The 17,445-nt window shown below is 41.5% G+C and overlaps 1 protein-coding gene across 7 annotated transcripts in view; it reads right to left on the reverse strand.

Annotated features, from left to right (window-relative positions):
* The window catches only part of Dync1i1 (dynein cytoplasmic 1 intermediate chain 1), a 312,403-nt gene that overhangs the window by 13,240 nt on the left and 281,718 nt on the right, over positions 1 to 17,445 (reverse strand). For all 7 annotated transcript variants that reach the window (XM_028869831.2, XM_028869834.2, XM_028869832.2 and 4 more), the window contains 2 exons: positions 8,285 to 8,425; positions 4,117 to 4,242 (listed from right to left, as the gene is read on the reverse strand). In XM_028869831.2, the coding sequence (XP_028725664.1) occupies positions 4,117 to 4,242; positions 8,285 to 8,425 (267 nt within the window). The remainder of the gene's footprint in view (positions 1 to 4,116; positions 4,243 to 8,284; positions 8,426 to 17,445) is intronic.

Consider the following 17,445-nt stretch of genomic DNA (forward strand, 5'->3'; position numbering starts at 1 on the left):
TAACAAAAAGTAAAGAAAGAGGGTGTGGACAAATTCAACCTGTTGATTTCTGGGAGCTCATATACAACTCTCTGTTTACCTCTTGACAAGTTCCTAATGAGTTGCATCAGTAAATCTGGATTCAAGCCACTGTTATCATCAGAAGAGTCACGAAGGATAATTGTACTATGGAACAGAGAAGGACGTGATTCTTGAGGCTCTGTGCTGGGACTCCCTGCAGCAGCTGCAGCCTCAGCTGGGACAGAGGAGGCAGATGATTGCTAGCAGCTGGCGACACCAGAGTTCCTCTCTGCAGTGCCCTAAGGTCTTACCTGGACTCCAGTGGAGAGGTCTCCAACTGTGTGCACAGGAAGTTGCCTACAGCGGTGAGCACAGTGATGGCCCCTCCTACCCTGCTTCACCTGATAAAGCAGGCATTACAGAAATCTTTCCAAAAAATATTGTGCTTCAAACGAAAACGATAATAGGATGGAAATGAGGTTGTGAGGAGGTGTCATAGGACTCTACCTTTGTTTAAGCACTCCCCTTATGCACCTTGTGAGGTTTATAATCTAGGACCTTATCATGTAAGGTGTAGGTAATAGAATTACATAGCATGCACTCTATCTATTTGGTCACATTTCTAGAGATTTCCCTTTCTTTTTTCCAATGATCTAGGTCAGAGCCAAATGTTTTATTTCTGATTTGTCTTATGGTCAGTTTTCTTGGGCACAGAACAGGCTACATAACACACCGCGGCCATTACAAAATGAAACTATGAAGCATCTTGCTGACAACTTTGTTTACCGACTGCAAGACAATGACAATAGAACATTCAGCCCGACTCAGGGCTCCAAAGCGCAGGGCTCTGGGACACTGTACAAGTCCCACACCAGCGGAGCCTGGGGCACTTGTAGAATAAGATCTTCACACAAGCTAGCCTTCTCTTCTTCCTGTCTTAGAGAGGTCTCAGGCAAATGAACAGTGGAGGATGGATTTGAGAGGGCTTCTCACAGACAGACACCTCTTCAGTTTACTGAGGTCTCGAGGCAAGCTGATCAGCATTGAGCATTCTGGAAACTGCCATTTACATTCTCGCACAGACTGCATTTTAAGAGCTATCTAGAAGTGTTTTATCTTTTTCCATCAAGGCTTTCCAAAGGCTAGCATGACCCTGGTGAGGAATTCAACTATAATGAGGACCAGAGGACTGATTTGGAAAGCTGATCATTGGTAGCACAACCTACCGACAGCTTGGTTCTCAATGCCATATAGTTTTCTTCTTCCTCTATACTTTTTCTATTTAAATTGCTTCCTGCTCAGGCTCTCTTCCTCTCATCAGCCATGTACCAGCTTTGGATTTGACCTCTAATTCTCAACGGGCCAGCTTGTCTTGAAAGTACCCCAGATGGCTCTCTGCCGTGGAGGAGCGTTAGATGGCTGCCAGGGTACTGTTTGGCACATATTCCTGCATCCTAAGGACAGTGATGCTCTGTCAGTTCCAGGATGGGGAACAATGTAACAGTCATTACAACAACAGCAGCAGTTGCCCAGGACATAGCTACCATTTTCTAAGAAGTGAGCTTCAGCCGGACCTCAACTGTAAGAGGCCATCTTTCCCGTCAGTACTCAACAGTTGTGGTCTTCAAAGATTCAAAGCAAGCTTACAGAGGTCAGCAAGGAGAAACAGAAAGGACCCTTCACCTTGAAAAGAATATAAGATGCTTTGCAGAAACATTTAGGAAAAAATGATAGTTAGTCTAAATGATGTTGTTAAGTCTGAGCTAACCACAGCTTTGTGTATGATCAAACAATACAGAGAGAATTGTTCGAGTGCTGAAGCCTAGCCTGGTTTTCACTCATTCAGAGAAGGGCTGAAAGATTGTAACATTACCTACGCTCAATAAAATGGTATAGTCCCCTTTCCTCTCCTAGGAGTGAATTTGTAAGGATAAACAACCCTACAAATTGTTTGGCCTATTATATGTCCCAGAGATTTTTCTATAGCCTGTCTAGACTCCAGACAATAGACGAGACTGGCCTATAGCGGCAGACATTTCTGTAGTCTGTAATATCACTTAGAAAAGCAAGGGCAATAATACAAAAATGAAAAGCAGCCTGACCTGCAGTGTGATGGTAGGCATGAGCATAACAACACTTCACAGTGTAGAGATGATGATAGTGCGTGCCCTAGGAAGGAGTCGAGCAGCCATATCAGCCGAAGCAACTTCTGTAAAATCGCACATACTCCCCAGACAGAGTCATGGTCCAGTCATTCTAGCCATAAACTATCGATGGATCTTATCGCAGAAAATTATGTCTATGTTACTCTGTTGTTGTTGTTGTTTTTCTTTTCTTATCCGGGATGTGTCTACACACCTATGTAATATTTCTGTAAGTGTGGGGGCCTTTCAGGAGGCTGTTATATAATAAACCAGATTATTATGCTAGCTAGAACAAAAGAATAAAACAACTAATGTGCACTACCTAAAAAGAGCTAATGGACAGTATGCATTTGAGGGAAACAGAGAGTTAATATTTTATCTCTCTTCTGCTATTTTTGGATATTTTCGCACCTTTATTTTTCTCCCCAAATAACAGTTGTTATCAAAAAAGAAAAAAAGAAAAGATACGAAAGTAAGAGAGAGAAAAAGAAACCTTGTTTGTTAAAATTGTCCTTTACTTGCTTTTTTATGTTTTGGGAAACAGCTCAATAACGAATATTTGTTTTGTTGCTTAGTTTTATTTAGGTGAAGACCATGAAAAAAGTATACCAAACATGAAGAATCCTCGTGGCAGAAAATATGACTAGGAAGCCACGGATAATAACTATTTCTGACTCAAATGTCAGTCTCTCTCCCCAACTCCAAGCTGTGGGGCACCTGGCCATCTGGATCTTCACCATGCAGGCCAGTGTGGAGAGTCTCTGCCATTTTGCATGTCTTAACTTGTGGCAATCAGGAATAACCATGGCAGGGAAGAGAGTCTAAATACGGAACAACCAAGAGATGCTTAAATGTTTTACTTAGGCGTTTGCATGCTAGGATAGAAAGCCCCGTCTCTGAAGTTATTCAGTTTCTATGCCCAGCTGAAATCTGAAAACACCAACTAGCTTGTTTCAACATAATCAACCATAGAACACCACATTATATAACGTGCCATCAAAAGTTCCACTGCTGAACAAACCATCTGGGCTTGTCGAAGTCCCAGGATGCTGATTGGTGAGACTGTGGGGAACCTTTCTCAGTATGATCAGCTAAGCTAGTCCACCAGGTAGTCACAGAGAACTTCCAAGGCCTAGGACACTGTGCATACAAATGTGGTCTGTTTTCTCTTTGGAATGCAAATGTTCGATTCAAATCATGCTTAAGTAACTTTATACAACATGCTTACTTGTTTTTCCTGTATTTTCTTTGTCTTTAAGGGAAAACAAAAACAAAACCCTTAACCTCACCAGAAATCAAGGGTTTTTTTTCAACACTTTCTCAAGAAGTGAGAGAAAACATATATATGCATGTTTCTATACATATAATGGAAAAGTAAAGATAGGCCACAAATTCAAGATTTTTCAGAGTAAAGGATGCATTATTTTTCACACTGATATATCCCATGTTATTCACTGTATTTTACATGTCATATAATAAGACATACCAGAAGAGGCAGCAATCTCACATGGTAATGTCATAAATGGTATAAAATTTGATTAATCTCAACCTTCTTAATTGTCAGTGGTGACCTTAAGGGCTGTGATTTTGATTCAGCACACTAACTACAACTCGACGTTCTCAGAGTAAATGGCAAATTCCAGTTTCACTCTTAACGTTATGAGTTTGGCGAGCGTTAGTGTGCCTTGTCGTACTTCAGTCTGTTAAGCTGGGTTTCCGCAGCACAAATAGGAAGAGTCCGGATCATTAACTAAAGCGTCCTGGGCATGGAGACAAAGGCCAAATTAGGCCCCAAGGAGGTGTTAACAAACTCCCACTGAAGTCAATGAAAATTTGCAAACGCCATCGAGAGGCTTCTTGTGGCCCAGAAAGTCTTGTTAATAATTTGGTAGGTCTTTAAAGTGGATACACAAGCCAGTTTCCTCTCCCCAAAGAAAACACTAAAACAAAACAGAACACTCCAAATATGTACCTCTCCAACATCGTAGATCCAAATACGGCCTTCTGAGTCCCCCACAGCAACTTCTTTGCCGCCTTGTGCCCAACGAACACGGTTTAGGGCAGACGCCCCCTCAATGGCCACACTTGCTGTTGGCACCTGCCAAAGGGGTTGTTGACACAAAGAGGAATATGAGTTTAAACATACTAATCTATGGTGGTGTGTTTCTCCATGAGTCACAACTGCCTTCCTGTGCATGAAGCCACATCCATCCCCTGCACAAGAGTGAACGAGACTCATTGTTCTAGAATCATACGCTCCACTGACTTGAGGGGGAGGAAGGAGAGACACCAGAAAGAAAGGGAAGCAGGGACATTCTTTCCCACAGTCAAGGTAGCCAGTGTCTGGAGTTCGGCAAGTGTCTGTCCAGCACAGGCATGACAGCTACATGCAATGCTTGACCATTAGATTGTGCGGGATATGTCAAGGGGAAAAGACGTTTGTGTTTACTAGGACTGAGGATCTACAAAAGGCAAGGGTACCAGGGGAAAGAGTCCATCCCTCAAATAACGTGAGTCTTCATGAAAATGTCAGCATATATGCACTGATATTAGCCCATTTACCAAGCTCACCAGGGAGCAGACGATCAGGAGGAAAGAAGTGCACAGGTAGGAAGCCTGAAGGAGCTTCCATTCTCCTCCTTCCTCCTTGTATTCTCTCTCCAGGTGGCAATACCAAGACAGATAGGGAGAATGGTCCATAACTTCGGCACTGCCCAGCCGGTGACACCCTCTTAAAATGTAGCTATCTATGTGTATGTTCCTTTAATAAACACCGGAAATCCAGAAGCATTGATGACTGGGCTAATAATCACGGTTACAGTGAACCAGCAGCGCTGAAATAGAACCTGCAGTCATTTGCTTATTTCCTGCGAGAGCCTCAGTGTGTGGAGGAGGGGTTTGAGGGAGTCAATCCCTCTTCTTCAGTGTGTGCGCTCCTGTCTTCAAAGTTGGCCGTTTCTAACTGCTTCGAGCTCCTGGGCCTTCTACAAGAGCATTGACTAGGGAATGACAGCATGCCATTAAGAAAGAAAACGGTGCATGTTCAAAGAAAAAGGGGGAAATGATTAAAAGAGGGCCACCGAGAGCATCTCCAGCCACTGGGTGAGACCTGCGCCCAATAAATGAGATTCACCAACATGGAAAAATGACATGTACTGTGGCTTAGCACCCCGGCATTCAGCTGCCCACAGGATTGAAACCATCTGTTTATATGAAACTATTGAGCCAATACCTATCTTTAAAATAGCAATAAAAACTCCATCATATGTAAGATCTATGTTTAAACTTCATCTTGAAATCAATAAAAATTCTTTTTACCTGCTTAAATCATTGCATGTCAATTGTGAACAAAAATGTAAAATGAAAATCCCCAGCTCATTTTTTTTAAATACCCAATTTCTACAGTAAAGGTACCTGCTGTGCAAGCTGGAGTCTGAATTTTTAACCAAACCTTGCAAAGAATAAAAACAATGTGAATTTAGATAGACTATAATTCTGTCAATACACTTTATTATTAGTGGTGCTGGCCTGAAAACAAATTCATGATTCAGCAATAGAACCTTCAGAGTTCATTTTTATCACTGTGACTTAAAAGCATCATAAAGGATTTTCTATGTTCAACATCAGATTTTACCTTGAATAATCTAAAAGCTGAGTAAAACGTTTAATCTTTGTATGATCATAGCTAAAAATTTAATTACTCAAAAAAAAAAAACCCGACCTTCTCATATAGTTAAAACAATGCCTAATGTGTTTCTAAGAGAATTAGTTTACTTGAAAAGCAAGTAACATAGCCAACCCAAGTCTGTTTTAAACAATTTCCACAGTTCTTTCTTTTCAAGCTGTTATAAAAAAACAAAATATAAAAAATAAAATCAGTTATCACAGCCTACAGTATATGCTAAAATCAATGAGTCCATGAAGAACAAAATAAATCTGCATTAATTTAAGAAGTATTCAAAGTTCAAATGTGAATGAATGTGGACTAAAATAATCCTCGTGCCCTATGCATGTGTGTTACTTTCAACTTGGATTTCCTAAGTATTCTCATGTCTTTAGGAGCAGTCATTTTAATTGCAGACACAAGATGTGTACAGCATAAATTACTAAGCAATAAACGTCAGTCGCATCAAAGGTAAATACGAGGAGCCATTTTTGTACAGGCACAGCAGGGACACCTTGGTTTTAAAGTAGAATACTAGAAGAACAACAAGATAGACTGGGAGTTTGGGCTCCTTCAATTTTTTTTTTTGAACAAATCTTTTCCTAATCTGACTTATACCTGTAAAATATCACCCAACTTGCCCTAAAATGGAAATACCAGGAGGGCTTTCAAAGTGTGAGGTGCTGGGTCGGAGTCAGACTCGGTGTATTTTTACTATCACTGTGAAAGCAGAACCATGTTCATCAGCAACCCCAACTGTGTGCATGACCAGCCCTGAGTTTCTAAATGTTAGCCATAGAACTCATCTGTGTTCCTCTCTTTGACACCCACAGAAAGAGAAGGCGATGTCAAGACATCACTTTCTTTTTCTAAAAAAAAAAAAAGCAACCGACAAAGTTAGATGGGAGTTACTAAGGAGGGTGTAGACCACTCCATCCCTCTGTATGCATTAAAGCAGAGTGTCATGCACACATCCCCTCAGCTTGGCCTCTCTCTGATACAACAAACTCCCGAGTCAATCTGGAAAGCGTTTGTTTTTTTGGTTGCTTTGGGTGAGTTTCTCTTAGCAAATAGAAGCAATATGATTTTAATCAACAGCAATGAAAGACTTTGGGAAGCCATTACAATGTAAGGTAATAGCACTTTACTATGAAAAGCAATGACATTATAAACATTTGAACATCCCAAATGATGGGCATCTCACTCATGCCTTTTGATTATTTTTAAAGATGCTTCACTACATAACTTCCCTGTCACATAGTTCTTGGAGCTAAAAGGAAAAAAATAGGCTGCAATGGAAATACTTTCAAAAGGTAGCTCTTTGGTGATAGTTAGAGGTATCTGTGCCCTAAAAGACACCCAGATGCAGCACCACCTGAAGGAAATTTCCATGCCTCCTCCCACAAAAAATCCTAGACTCCTGTGTGTGCTCCTCCTTCATGTCCCCCAGCTGTAGGATCCTTAATTAAAAAGGCCGAACAGCTTCCTGCTCGAAACACTTCAAAAGACTGGCTTTACTTGACATAGACCTCCTACCATGTGCTCTCTACCTGGATATTTGCATTTATGGAGAGCTCTCCAAACCTAAAACCAAGAAATGATGCAGAGGCCATTTTAGGACACATAATATTCATGTAACATGTTCCCAACAACAATAACAACAACAACAGCAAAAATCCAATGGCTCTGACTTAGACCCTCAATAATCTTGAGGGTCTGAAAAAAAGGAACAAAGCACATGATAGACACTTTAAAAATAATCATTTGATTATCAAACTTTTTAAAAAATAGGCACTTTTTTCACTTGTGAATGGCTTTCAATGTGACATGTTAAAAATCCCACTTTAAAAAAAAATACTTGGGTTTTGTTTACATGTTTAAAAGTTAGGCACTACTGCTTTCAAGTTCAATATTGTAGACAAGGAATATTTCCTTGGTAAAAATTAAATGAGTGGTAGATCTAAACAGAAAGCAGTGAAGAGAATCATCTTTTATGGGGTCAAAATAGAAATTGTACAAATAGCCAACATTGACAGAGTAGTCCCATTTCAATAATCCAATCTAAAAACAGCATCCACAAAAGCTTTCTCTTCCAAGTGTCTGCCAATAAAGTTATTTCAATAATATGTGTCCTCTCCCTTAGGGAAAGGTGTGAATACACCTTGTTCCTTAAAAAAAAAAAGGGTGTGTGTGTGTGTGTGTGTGTGTGTGTGTGTGTGTGTGTGTGTGTAGCGTCAGTAATTGTCTAAGATCTTCCACAGGATGAAGTGACATGGAATTTGGGGCAATGCAACTGCAGGTTCCCTTCTGGATAGTCAAGAAATGAGGGGTGGGTCTGGGGTGGGGGCCCATGGCACAGCCCCGAGGCAGTTGGAAGGTCTGTCCACAAAAGGCCGTTTTTGCAGGAAGAATCAGACTGCAGAGTGGTCCCGGGTGCCCCCTCCCAGCCCTGGGCCCGGGCGCCTGCGCCGCTCACCTCAGTGTCACTGTTGAGGTTCCAGAGGTCCAAGCGCCCCATCCCGTCCACGCAGGCAAAGAGCGCGGGATGCACAGGGGACCACATGACATCGTACACATAGTCTGCATTGTCTTCAAAGGAGTAGAGCGGCTTGTTGTGCTGTAAAGCAGAGAGACCGTGAAGACTTAGTGGCGCTGCCGCCGCCTCGGGCTGTCTAGAGAGCCTAATTAAAAACTTTGCACATTCACCAAGTGTCATAAAACTTCCCGAGATGAAAGTCCTCGAGAAGGTGAACCGGAGCTTTAATGTGACTACAACTGTCCAGTGGCATAAATAAATCCCGGGGGGTGGGGGTTACTCTGAATGGGCCGGGGCCAGGACCCGCGGAGTGAGGCGGTTTCAGACACGGTTGTAAGCGACATTCCAGACAGGTGGACGCGACTGCCATTAGCTCGGAATTCTTGCCGGGCCAAGCTGTGCGAGCGGTGGGAGCCTGAACCCAGCAGTGGTCCGAGGGGCTTGGACCCGCTGGGATGCTCCGAAGCCCGGGCGGTCCCTGGGAACCCTGGTTCTGCACCGAAGGCAACGTCTGCCACCTCGTGGTCCCTGCTTGTCGCTGCAGCAACGGCGGTCGCTTCCTGTCCTATTGCAGGCCAAATTCGCGTTTTAATGCTTCCTCTGAGGCGAGGAAAGGGAACAAATACCTGCAAAGGGGTTTCAGCTCTTACAGAAAAGTGGGAATCACGCCATTCAAGACCCTAATCTCCTTAACCTTCAGGGTTAGTCTACCTGAACCAAGTGGAGTGATGTAGCCGACCTAGAACCTCTAAACGTACACAGAAAATATGCCATCCTTTCTAAATCACTAAGGATTTCTAAGACCCCTAAAGTTGATGTTCTGAGGGGAAACACTGAACATTCTTCCACTGCATACAAATGCCTCCACTCCAGAGGGATATAATAAATTAAAATGGCACACTTGATTTCCAGAGAATATTGTCACATCAAAATAGCACAGAAGTCAGAGGCAAGTTTGAAAGTACACCAGAAATAAAACGTAATTGGACTTTATGAATTATTCATTCCATCTGGCTTGTCTTATTCTAATTTCTGCATAATGGCTTTACTAATCCCTGATCAATTAATGTAAAATGAAATTTAAATGATAATGAAAGCCCCAGAGATAAAAGAAATTAACTATTCTTATATCCTCTGACAGAAATCTAAACAATGGGAATTTTGTCTTCTTCCTCCAGTCAGCTGCCTGTACTCCCTTCTCGGGCTCTGTGGAATGCCTGCACAGGCCAGGGTGGTAAGATCAAGAAAAGATAACATACAATATAACAATCAAATCCTTTCTGCTTCGGATATTCAAAGAACACATCTGTAGGGAATCAGCTCCAAATATCAGAGCGAACTGCCAATGTGTGCTGCTTGCGCATGCAAAATGCACAAAGTACATGCGCTGAAACTGAAGCGGAGAAAATCAGTGCAAACCCACAGTTCCTTAACCTGCATATAATGCAACAACTTGTTCCGGTAGTAACTATAATTGATTTCTTTCCATTATTTGCATTTTCTTGACATTTAAAAGTCACTGGTTTGATGCAAACAAAGTTTATAGAGATTGAAGCAACACAGATTGGACCAGTGGTGTGTGTGTGTGTGTGTGTGTGTGTCTTTGGAGTGTTTCTATGGAAGATAGATGCATCATATTTTTAACTTCAAAAGTATCTGTGGAATGTAATTTGAAAAACAATATCTGTCACTGAAACACCAAAAAGGAATAAACTAGACATTCTTCTTATAGTCCTTTATATTGTTATTCTTTAATTTTTATACAAAAATGTTTTAAATCTCATGTCTGCAATATGATTAGAATCCAAAATTATATGCTTATTGGCTACTTATTTACATCTTCCTTTCATTGTTTGAATTATTCCATAATTCAAACTTTTTCTAGAAAAATCCAAGTACTAAATTATTACCTAAGGGCATGATTGTATCATTTGCCCTTATATATATTAAAAAGAAAGTATGGAGTATCTGGTCCTTCTCTGACAGCTGTGTATATTACATTCTGACTCTTTGCTAAAGAGAAAAACATGTTACCACAGATTCTTGATTTCATAGCTAGCTGGCCACTATTTGTTAGAGAACACAGCACATTTCTTTTAACGTCAGTGATGCCTAAGCCAAACATGTTCTAAGACTGGGTTCTCAGTATCCTCTCTCATTCAGTCAGTCAGTAGTACATCTAAGCACACAGAGCTGTAGCTGTGGATAGACACACAAACATGCAATAAACACACAACACACCTGCCATTATTGTTGCGATCAGTTCAAACTCCACCCAATTTTAGACAACCACTCACCAAGGAGCTGTCAACAGGAGATATGCTAATCCCCTTAAGAAGTTATTCTGTTGATTTTATAGTATGCTCCCTCTTTTTCTTTTTGATATTTTCTCTACTGAGAAGTTCAATAAAAACTGGAGTCTATCCTGGAGACTTCACTTTTGAAACATCTGGAAATAACTCCCCTTCTTCAAGTCCCTCAGCACAGTTTTTTTCCTGTTCCTCAGACTGACTGAAATACTCTTCTTTTGTTGCCTTTCTGCAGCTTCCTCCTCACCTTTGACCCCCCAGGCTGAACCTTCTATTACCAAAGTCTCTGTGGAAGTAATGCTTGGCTATGGTAGGTGTGTGCTTGGGAAGGAGAAAGAGGGTTCACATTTCCAAAGTTTCTGTTTCGCCTTGATAAATACATAGGTTGGGAAACTTGCTGAACTCATTACTATACCGTCTGGGCCCCATCTACAGACCAGTTAGTCCCATGTCTTGCATAGAAATAAAATTCAGGCACAGAAATGAATGCCACTTGTAAACTAGCGCTATTTTTAATAGTAATTACACTCTGTCCAATAAAGTATTTTATTATTCTATTTCATTTTGTCTCCAAGGATAATATTATTAAAGATCTGCCTCAAACGCTTAAACGTTTAAAAAATGTCTGATAAACATTAATATCATGAAATATTAACATTTTCATAAAAGACCTTCAAAGCATCCAATCCCAAGTATGCTGCTTTTGAGTTTGTGAAACATAAATTTCAGAGCTCACAAACTTTTTATGGCTTACTCGGGCATGGGTATTGATTTTCGAATACCACAGATTGTGAAAAAGACAGCATGGGAATAAACACTGCCAGTGATTTTGAGGAGGACTCTCACAATATCCTTTGTGTGTATCAAAGTCACAGAGGCTTCCTGATCTTAAACATTTACTCTAGAAAATGCCCACGGTCATTTAGTTAACTAAATATTGCTCCACAGCGTGTTGCCGTGGAAAGCGTTCTGCAAAGCAGTCGAATTCCACTGGACAAACCTCCTTTCACCTGTGTGTTCCCCTCACAGACGCCATGCTTAGCATCAGCAACGTGTTGAGAAGGAAAAGGGGACCGTCATCATCCACAACCTGTGCCTGTGTGGCACATGCCACTGAAATCAAACCTCAACTCGCTCTGCTTCCTCCGGTCTCCAGGCTTGCTATGCCAATAAAGCGCATGAAGTTATGCAAGCCAGCTTGCTTTTAATTTGCTGATGTTCAAACAAAGCAGAGTGGCCGACCAGCACCGACCGATGTGAAGGGCAGGCAGGCAAGAAGGTTTTCTGTGGGCCAGGCTCTGCACACATTGTCTGACTTAATCCGCATAAAATTTCTGTAAGGTAGATGGTGTTTATGGAAAAGAAAATTATAGCTCAGGAAAGTTAAGTAGGTTGTGGAGGAGGGGAGGTCGTTTTTGGTCTCAGGATGTCTCGTTGTTAAGCACATCCTCTGTTTGCAGGCCCTCTGGGGCCCCTCTACCTCATCTTCAGTCTTTACAGAAAAAAAAAAAAAAAAACAGCAATCTGTTACCCCTATTCTTCACCCTCCCATGCAATTCAACCAATATTTACTGAGCACACACTAAGTGACTTGTACAGTTAAACAATGATTACTGACCGTTTTTTCTTCCCTAACCCAGTTATTGATGCCACTGAGGGTATCACCCACACTTGCGAGGGGTCGTTCGGTGGGAAGAGAAGAACATTTTCTCTTACATGCTAGAAACGGCACGGGAGCCATCCTTTAGCCAGGAGAGCACAGCAAGGCTGTGGTGTGGGAAGAGGATTAAGAAGAGCAAGAGGGCAAAGCCTCGCCTCCAGGTCTCTGACTGGGTGCCTGTGGCAAAGACTACCAAGATGGCCGCCGAAAGACAGGAGTTGCAAAGCTAAGCAGAACGGCCAGGAAACCAGGGGTGGCTACAGCACTTGGACGATTTCACCTCCTGCCTCTGAATGTCAGTTTTCCGGTGTGTAAGATGGGAGGATGGTCCTCTGATCCTCGGGTTCTCCTTTATGATTCCGGGGCGGTTCTGCTATGTGCCACATTACTCAGCAGCAAGGACGGAATGAAATGAAGCTGCAGAAAGATTTGTTTTTCTAAAGGGCTGGTCAATGGTACATGTTATAACAGACTCCATCTTACTTGATGTTCATAGAATTTAGATCACGAGTCTATAAAAAATGTAAACAGTTTTAAATGCTTTCTAAGGTTTGTAACTTAGTAAAATAATCATGTAAAACTGAGAAATTTGAAATAACGGAAGTAGCAATAGTTTTTCTCTTTGAGCAATTGAAAAATAAATGCTGAATTTTCATTAGAGTCAGGCTGTAAAATCGGTTTAAAGAAAGTGAACTTCACAATATGCAGCATTCTGCAGTGAAGATTCTAGAACCAGGCTATGCTTTGTAAGCATACTTGTAAGAACCAATGGAGCGGAGGCTGGAGAGATGGCTCAGAGGTTAAGAGCACTGGCTACTCTTTCAGAGGTCCTGAGTTCAATTCCCAGCACCCACATGGTGCTGTAATGAGATCTGGCACCCTCTTCTGCATACATAATAAATAAATAAATAAATCTTTAAAAAAAAAGGGGGGGGGTTGGGGATTTAGCTCAGTGGTAGAGCACTTGCCTAGCAAGCGCAAGGCCCTGGGTTCGGTCCTCAGCTCTGGGAAAAGAAAAAAAAAAAAAAAGAACCAATGGAGACACCCATACTCCAATCTGCTAACTTAGAAATGATTTCTACAGGGGTGGCTTCCTGTTCTTGACACAGGCTGAGATTACAGAGACCAAAATGGCCATCACTGTGTTCTTTGTCTTCCTCATTTATGGAGACCTCCAAGCATCCCAACAGAATTTAGTGTTCTGAATGCCGGGGAATAGAAGGATTTATGTTAAAATATTCCCCAACAGCCTCACACACCATCCGTGGTTATTAAGGTTGGGCTGGTTTCTAAATGATGAACTTTCCAAGCAGACATAGACATGTGTACCTGACCTGTAAACATTTCTTTTGTGGAGAAGGAGTATTTTGTAGGGGATACTACTCAGGTAGGTGAAAGGGCAGGAAACTAACTCTGAGTTAGAAGTTCAGAACTCTACCCTGAGTTCTGAAGCAGAAGGAAACCAAATGGCCACTACTTAGAAACAACATTCCCTTGCAGGAGAAGGATGATGACCAAGACAAGTAACATGAAAATATCCTCCAAAAATTGTTCTGTGGGTTCCTGTGAAGTAATTTAAATAAAGAGCCAGCTAGTTCTTCCAGGAAACATCAAAATGTGAGACCACAGTATCACTTTAAAAAAGAAAAAGCCACCGAAAGGACCCCAAAACTCCAGGCTCACACAAAATGGATGCCTCTACCATAAAAAGAAAGTGGTTAAACAAACAAATAAACCAAAACTCACAAACCAAACCAAAGAAACCAATGCTCTTGGACCCAGAGAAGTATTACAAATTCAGTTCCGTCATTGGAAAATTTCATGTGCAACTTAATCCGAGGTCCTTCTAACGCACAAAGTATCTCTTAGTCATCGCCACTTCTGTGGCCTGTTATTAAACAGCCATGCACGTGACAGCCGCACTCAGGTACGGGAGCTGGAGCTGAGACAGCAACACTTGGGGTAGACTATTCTCAAAAGGACATGGAGAGCAGGCCAGTTGGTTGTTTGGGGGCATTAACAAAAACTATGTAAGGACTTTTGTATGAACGAGTTGATTGAAAACAACTTGAAAGATGATTATGGACATCTAGGAACTCGACGTTTGTCTCTGTCTCAGTGTGGTTACCTGAGAGCTGAAGCCACATGAAAGGCGTTCTTTGTTGCTCTGCCTTCCTCTCCTGCTTATTTGCATGGAAGAATCCTCCTAATCCAGGAGGCGCCACCAATAAAGAGCCCAATTATCCATAAAAAAAGAATGTACACATATTCACAGGTTTTGACTAGTATGTGAGTGTTCAAAGCCATGGGGAAAGCTACAAGCTTTGCCTAATTCATAAAGGGAGTATTTCCCACACTGACATTTTTACAAATGTTAGCTTGACCTCAAGGTTCTTTGAAACTGGCCTTCTAGTGGCATACATTTTATGGACACATTGTGAAAACATTAAGCAGTGGAGCTGCTCTTTGGAACTGGGGAGAGGAGGATTATGCCCCGACACTGGGGTCATCTGAGTTGCTGCATTCCTTCAACAGCTCTTCTCTCAAGCACATTCTCTTTCTCTTGGAAGAATTATGGACCAACAGAAAGGAGTGAGCAGGTTCAAAAGAGTGCCCTCTACTGGCTGCACGGTTTCCGGCTGTCGCTGCTACGGCTGCGCTGCTTCATATTCAGCATCATATTCATTAGTCAAAAAAGCATCCTGTAAATCCATGAGGGTCGGGATGGTTGGAGAGTCCCAGAAGGATGGAGAGAAGGTGTGAATACCTCTATGAACGACTGGAGGTGCAAAGGAGGAGAATGGACCAGACCTAGAAACAGCTAGATGTGTGGTTGTGCCTGTGCCTGTGCCTGGAAGTCACGAAGGATTCGAAGAAAGGAGACAGACAATGCAGGCCTGAGGTCTGTTTGTTTTTTGTGACTTGAATGTCAAGTTGGACAACTGTGTTTTACTAGCTAGCAGGCTGCACAGCAAAATACTTCCACTGAAATAGTGTTAAGTCCCAATGTTTGTGACACCGATCTTACAAACTCTCACAGACGTATACACTCTTGCTGTTGACCTTGTTTGAGGCAGGGTGTCAGGTAGCCATGGCTGAACTGGAACTGCCTTTGTGGTTGAAGATGACCTTGAACTCCTGTGCCTCTGGTTTCATATAGGACTAGAGATGAAACACAGAGCTTTCTGTTTCTTCCAACTGACTTATGCCATCGATCCTACACAAATTTTAAAATCTGTTCTTGAATAAATTTTATAAACACAAACACATATGTACACATATATAAAGTACTAGAATTATATATCCCCATGAATCTCTTTTATTCCTCTTACACTCCTGCTGAACTATTCTTCTCACAAAGCCCGCTTCTACTTAGATGTCTTTTTTGGTGACCCACAATGTTTAATTAGTGTTGCTTACGTGAATATAGGTGAGGAGTTATTCACTTAAGTGAGGACAGCTTCGGAGTTGCTACCCTCTCCCCGCCCTCCACCACTGTCAATCCAGAAACTATGGAAGTCTAGCAGCTCCTTAGGGAGGAGCGGAGGTCTCGTGAGTCTTTCTCCTGTTGGCGATGCTTTTCTGAGAGGTTCAGTCTTGGGCAGGTAGCAACAGTTAGTGTGAGTTCACGATGAGTGTTTTAAATGCACAAATTAAGAAGTATCAAATTAAAAATCTAGAACAATAGATCCTACTTTGATTCCCCCATGGTACTTATTTCTAAAATGTCTAAGTTGGTATTTGCCAATTACCAAAGCTGATTTGTATGATGAACTCATTGCATTTGAATATAGCATTTAGGTGTGTGAATGTGCGTGTGCATGTGCGTGTGCGTGTGCGTGTGCGTGTGTGTGTGTTGGGTATATTTTCAGAGTAAGGGTGAGGTTTGATAGCTCATCTTGCTCATGTCTCCTGTATTAAATTACTATACCTATTGTATAATATTTAATACTAATATTGCTGACATATTTATTTTAATTTTGATGAGAACCAGAAGGGAGAATCCTAAAAAGCAGAAGTTCAAAACATTCTGCTTGAGTTAGCCATATCTTTACAATAGACAACTACTCTATTCTCGATTAGCCAGACTGGAACTGCTTCCTATTGAAGAAGCTAACACGGGCTAAATGTGACGTAAATGTGAGGTGAGGTGATTCAAAATATTGGAAATAGCCACGTGATTAATTGGATTACTTTCTGTCCTCGACAATCTGCAAAGTTAAGAGGTCACAGAAAGCTGATCAAGACAGACCTATATTTGTTTGATCTCAAAACAGCTGCTTTGGAGTAAAAAAATGAGTTTTAATTTATCTTACAATATTAGATGTAAAATGATAGTTAATGCAGGGGGCCTGGACGGGGGGATTCTTTCATTTTATAAGTAGCTGGTGTGCATCTCCCCACACCCAACAATACTATTTAGAAAGCTAAGCCTGGGAAGGTAACCTGTGTAGTATATCATTATATCATTAAAATACAGGCGAACTTTTCCCTTCCCTGCTGGTTGAAAGAGATTTACCAGAAAAGACAGGACTTACCAAGCCTTTACTTTTTGCACAATGAGAAAATCCAGTGAGCTGGGTGAATTTAAGTCCCCAAAGTGTTTGTAGTTACATGAATTAGTCACACATGTCTGCATAAATATTCAGCAGCTCAAAGGCATGTGCTCACAGATGAGTCTGGAGGAGGGCTGGAGAAGTAAAGGACAGGAAGTATGCATACAGGCCAAGTTGGGACATGGCTTTAGATCACTTCTGTGGTTTCTTGCACAGTTGAAGTATTCTGCATGGGCAAGCTTTTAAAAATTGATGCAGCAAATGTGTGTAGTGGGACAGAATTTGGTGACAGCCCAGGTAGTTTTTATCAAAAGCCAATTTTAATGTTTACTGTCTGGTGCTAGGAAAGGAGAGGAGAAGGGATAAAAATGATGACAAAGTAAAAAATCAAACAAGCCAGACACTGCCTGGATATCATGTTTATCAGAAAGGCACCACGAGACCTTTGGAGTTGTAGAGATAGTGTTTTCTGTTATCTGGTAAATCCTTACCAAGATAGATTGCCAACTTTGTCCATCTTCTTGCTTGTAAAACTCAAAACTTTAGTTTTTTATTGTGTGTGTTTTCCTTCTGGTA

The sequence above is a fragment of the Peromyscus leucopus genome, chromosome 3 (genome assembly GCF_004664715.2).
Source record: "Peromyscus leucopus breed LL Stock chromosome 3, UCI_PerLeu_2.1, whole genome shotgun sequence".
In the NCBI taxonomy this organism is placed as follows: domain Eukaryota; kingdom Metazoa; phylum Chordata; class Mammalia; order Rodentia; family Cricetidae; genus Peromyscus; species Peromyscus leucopus.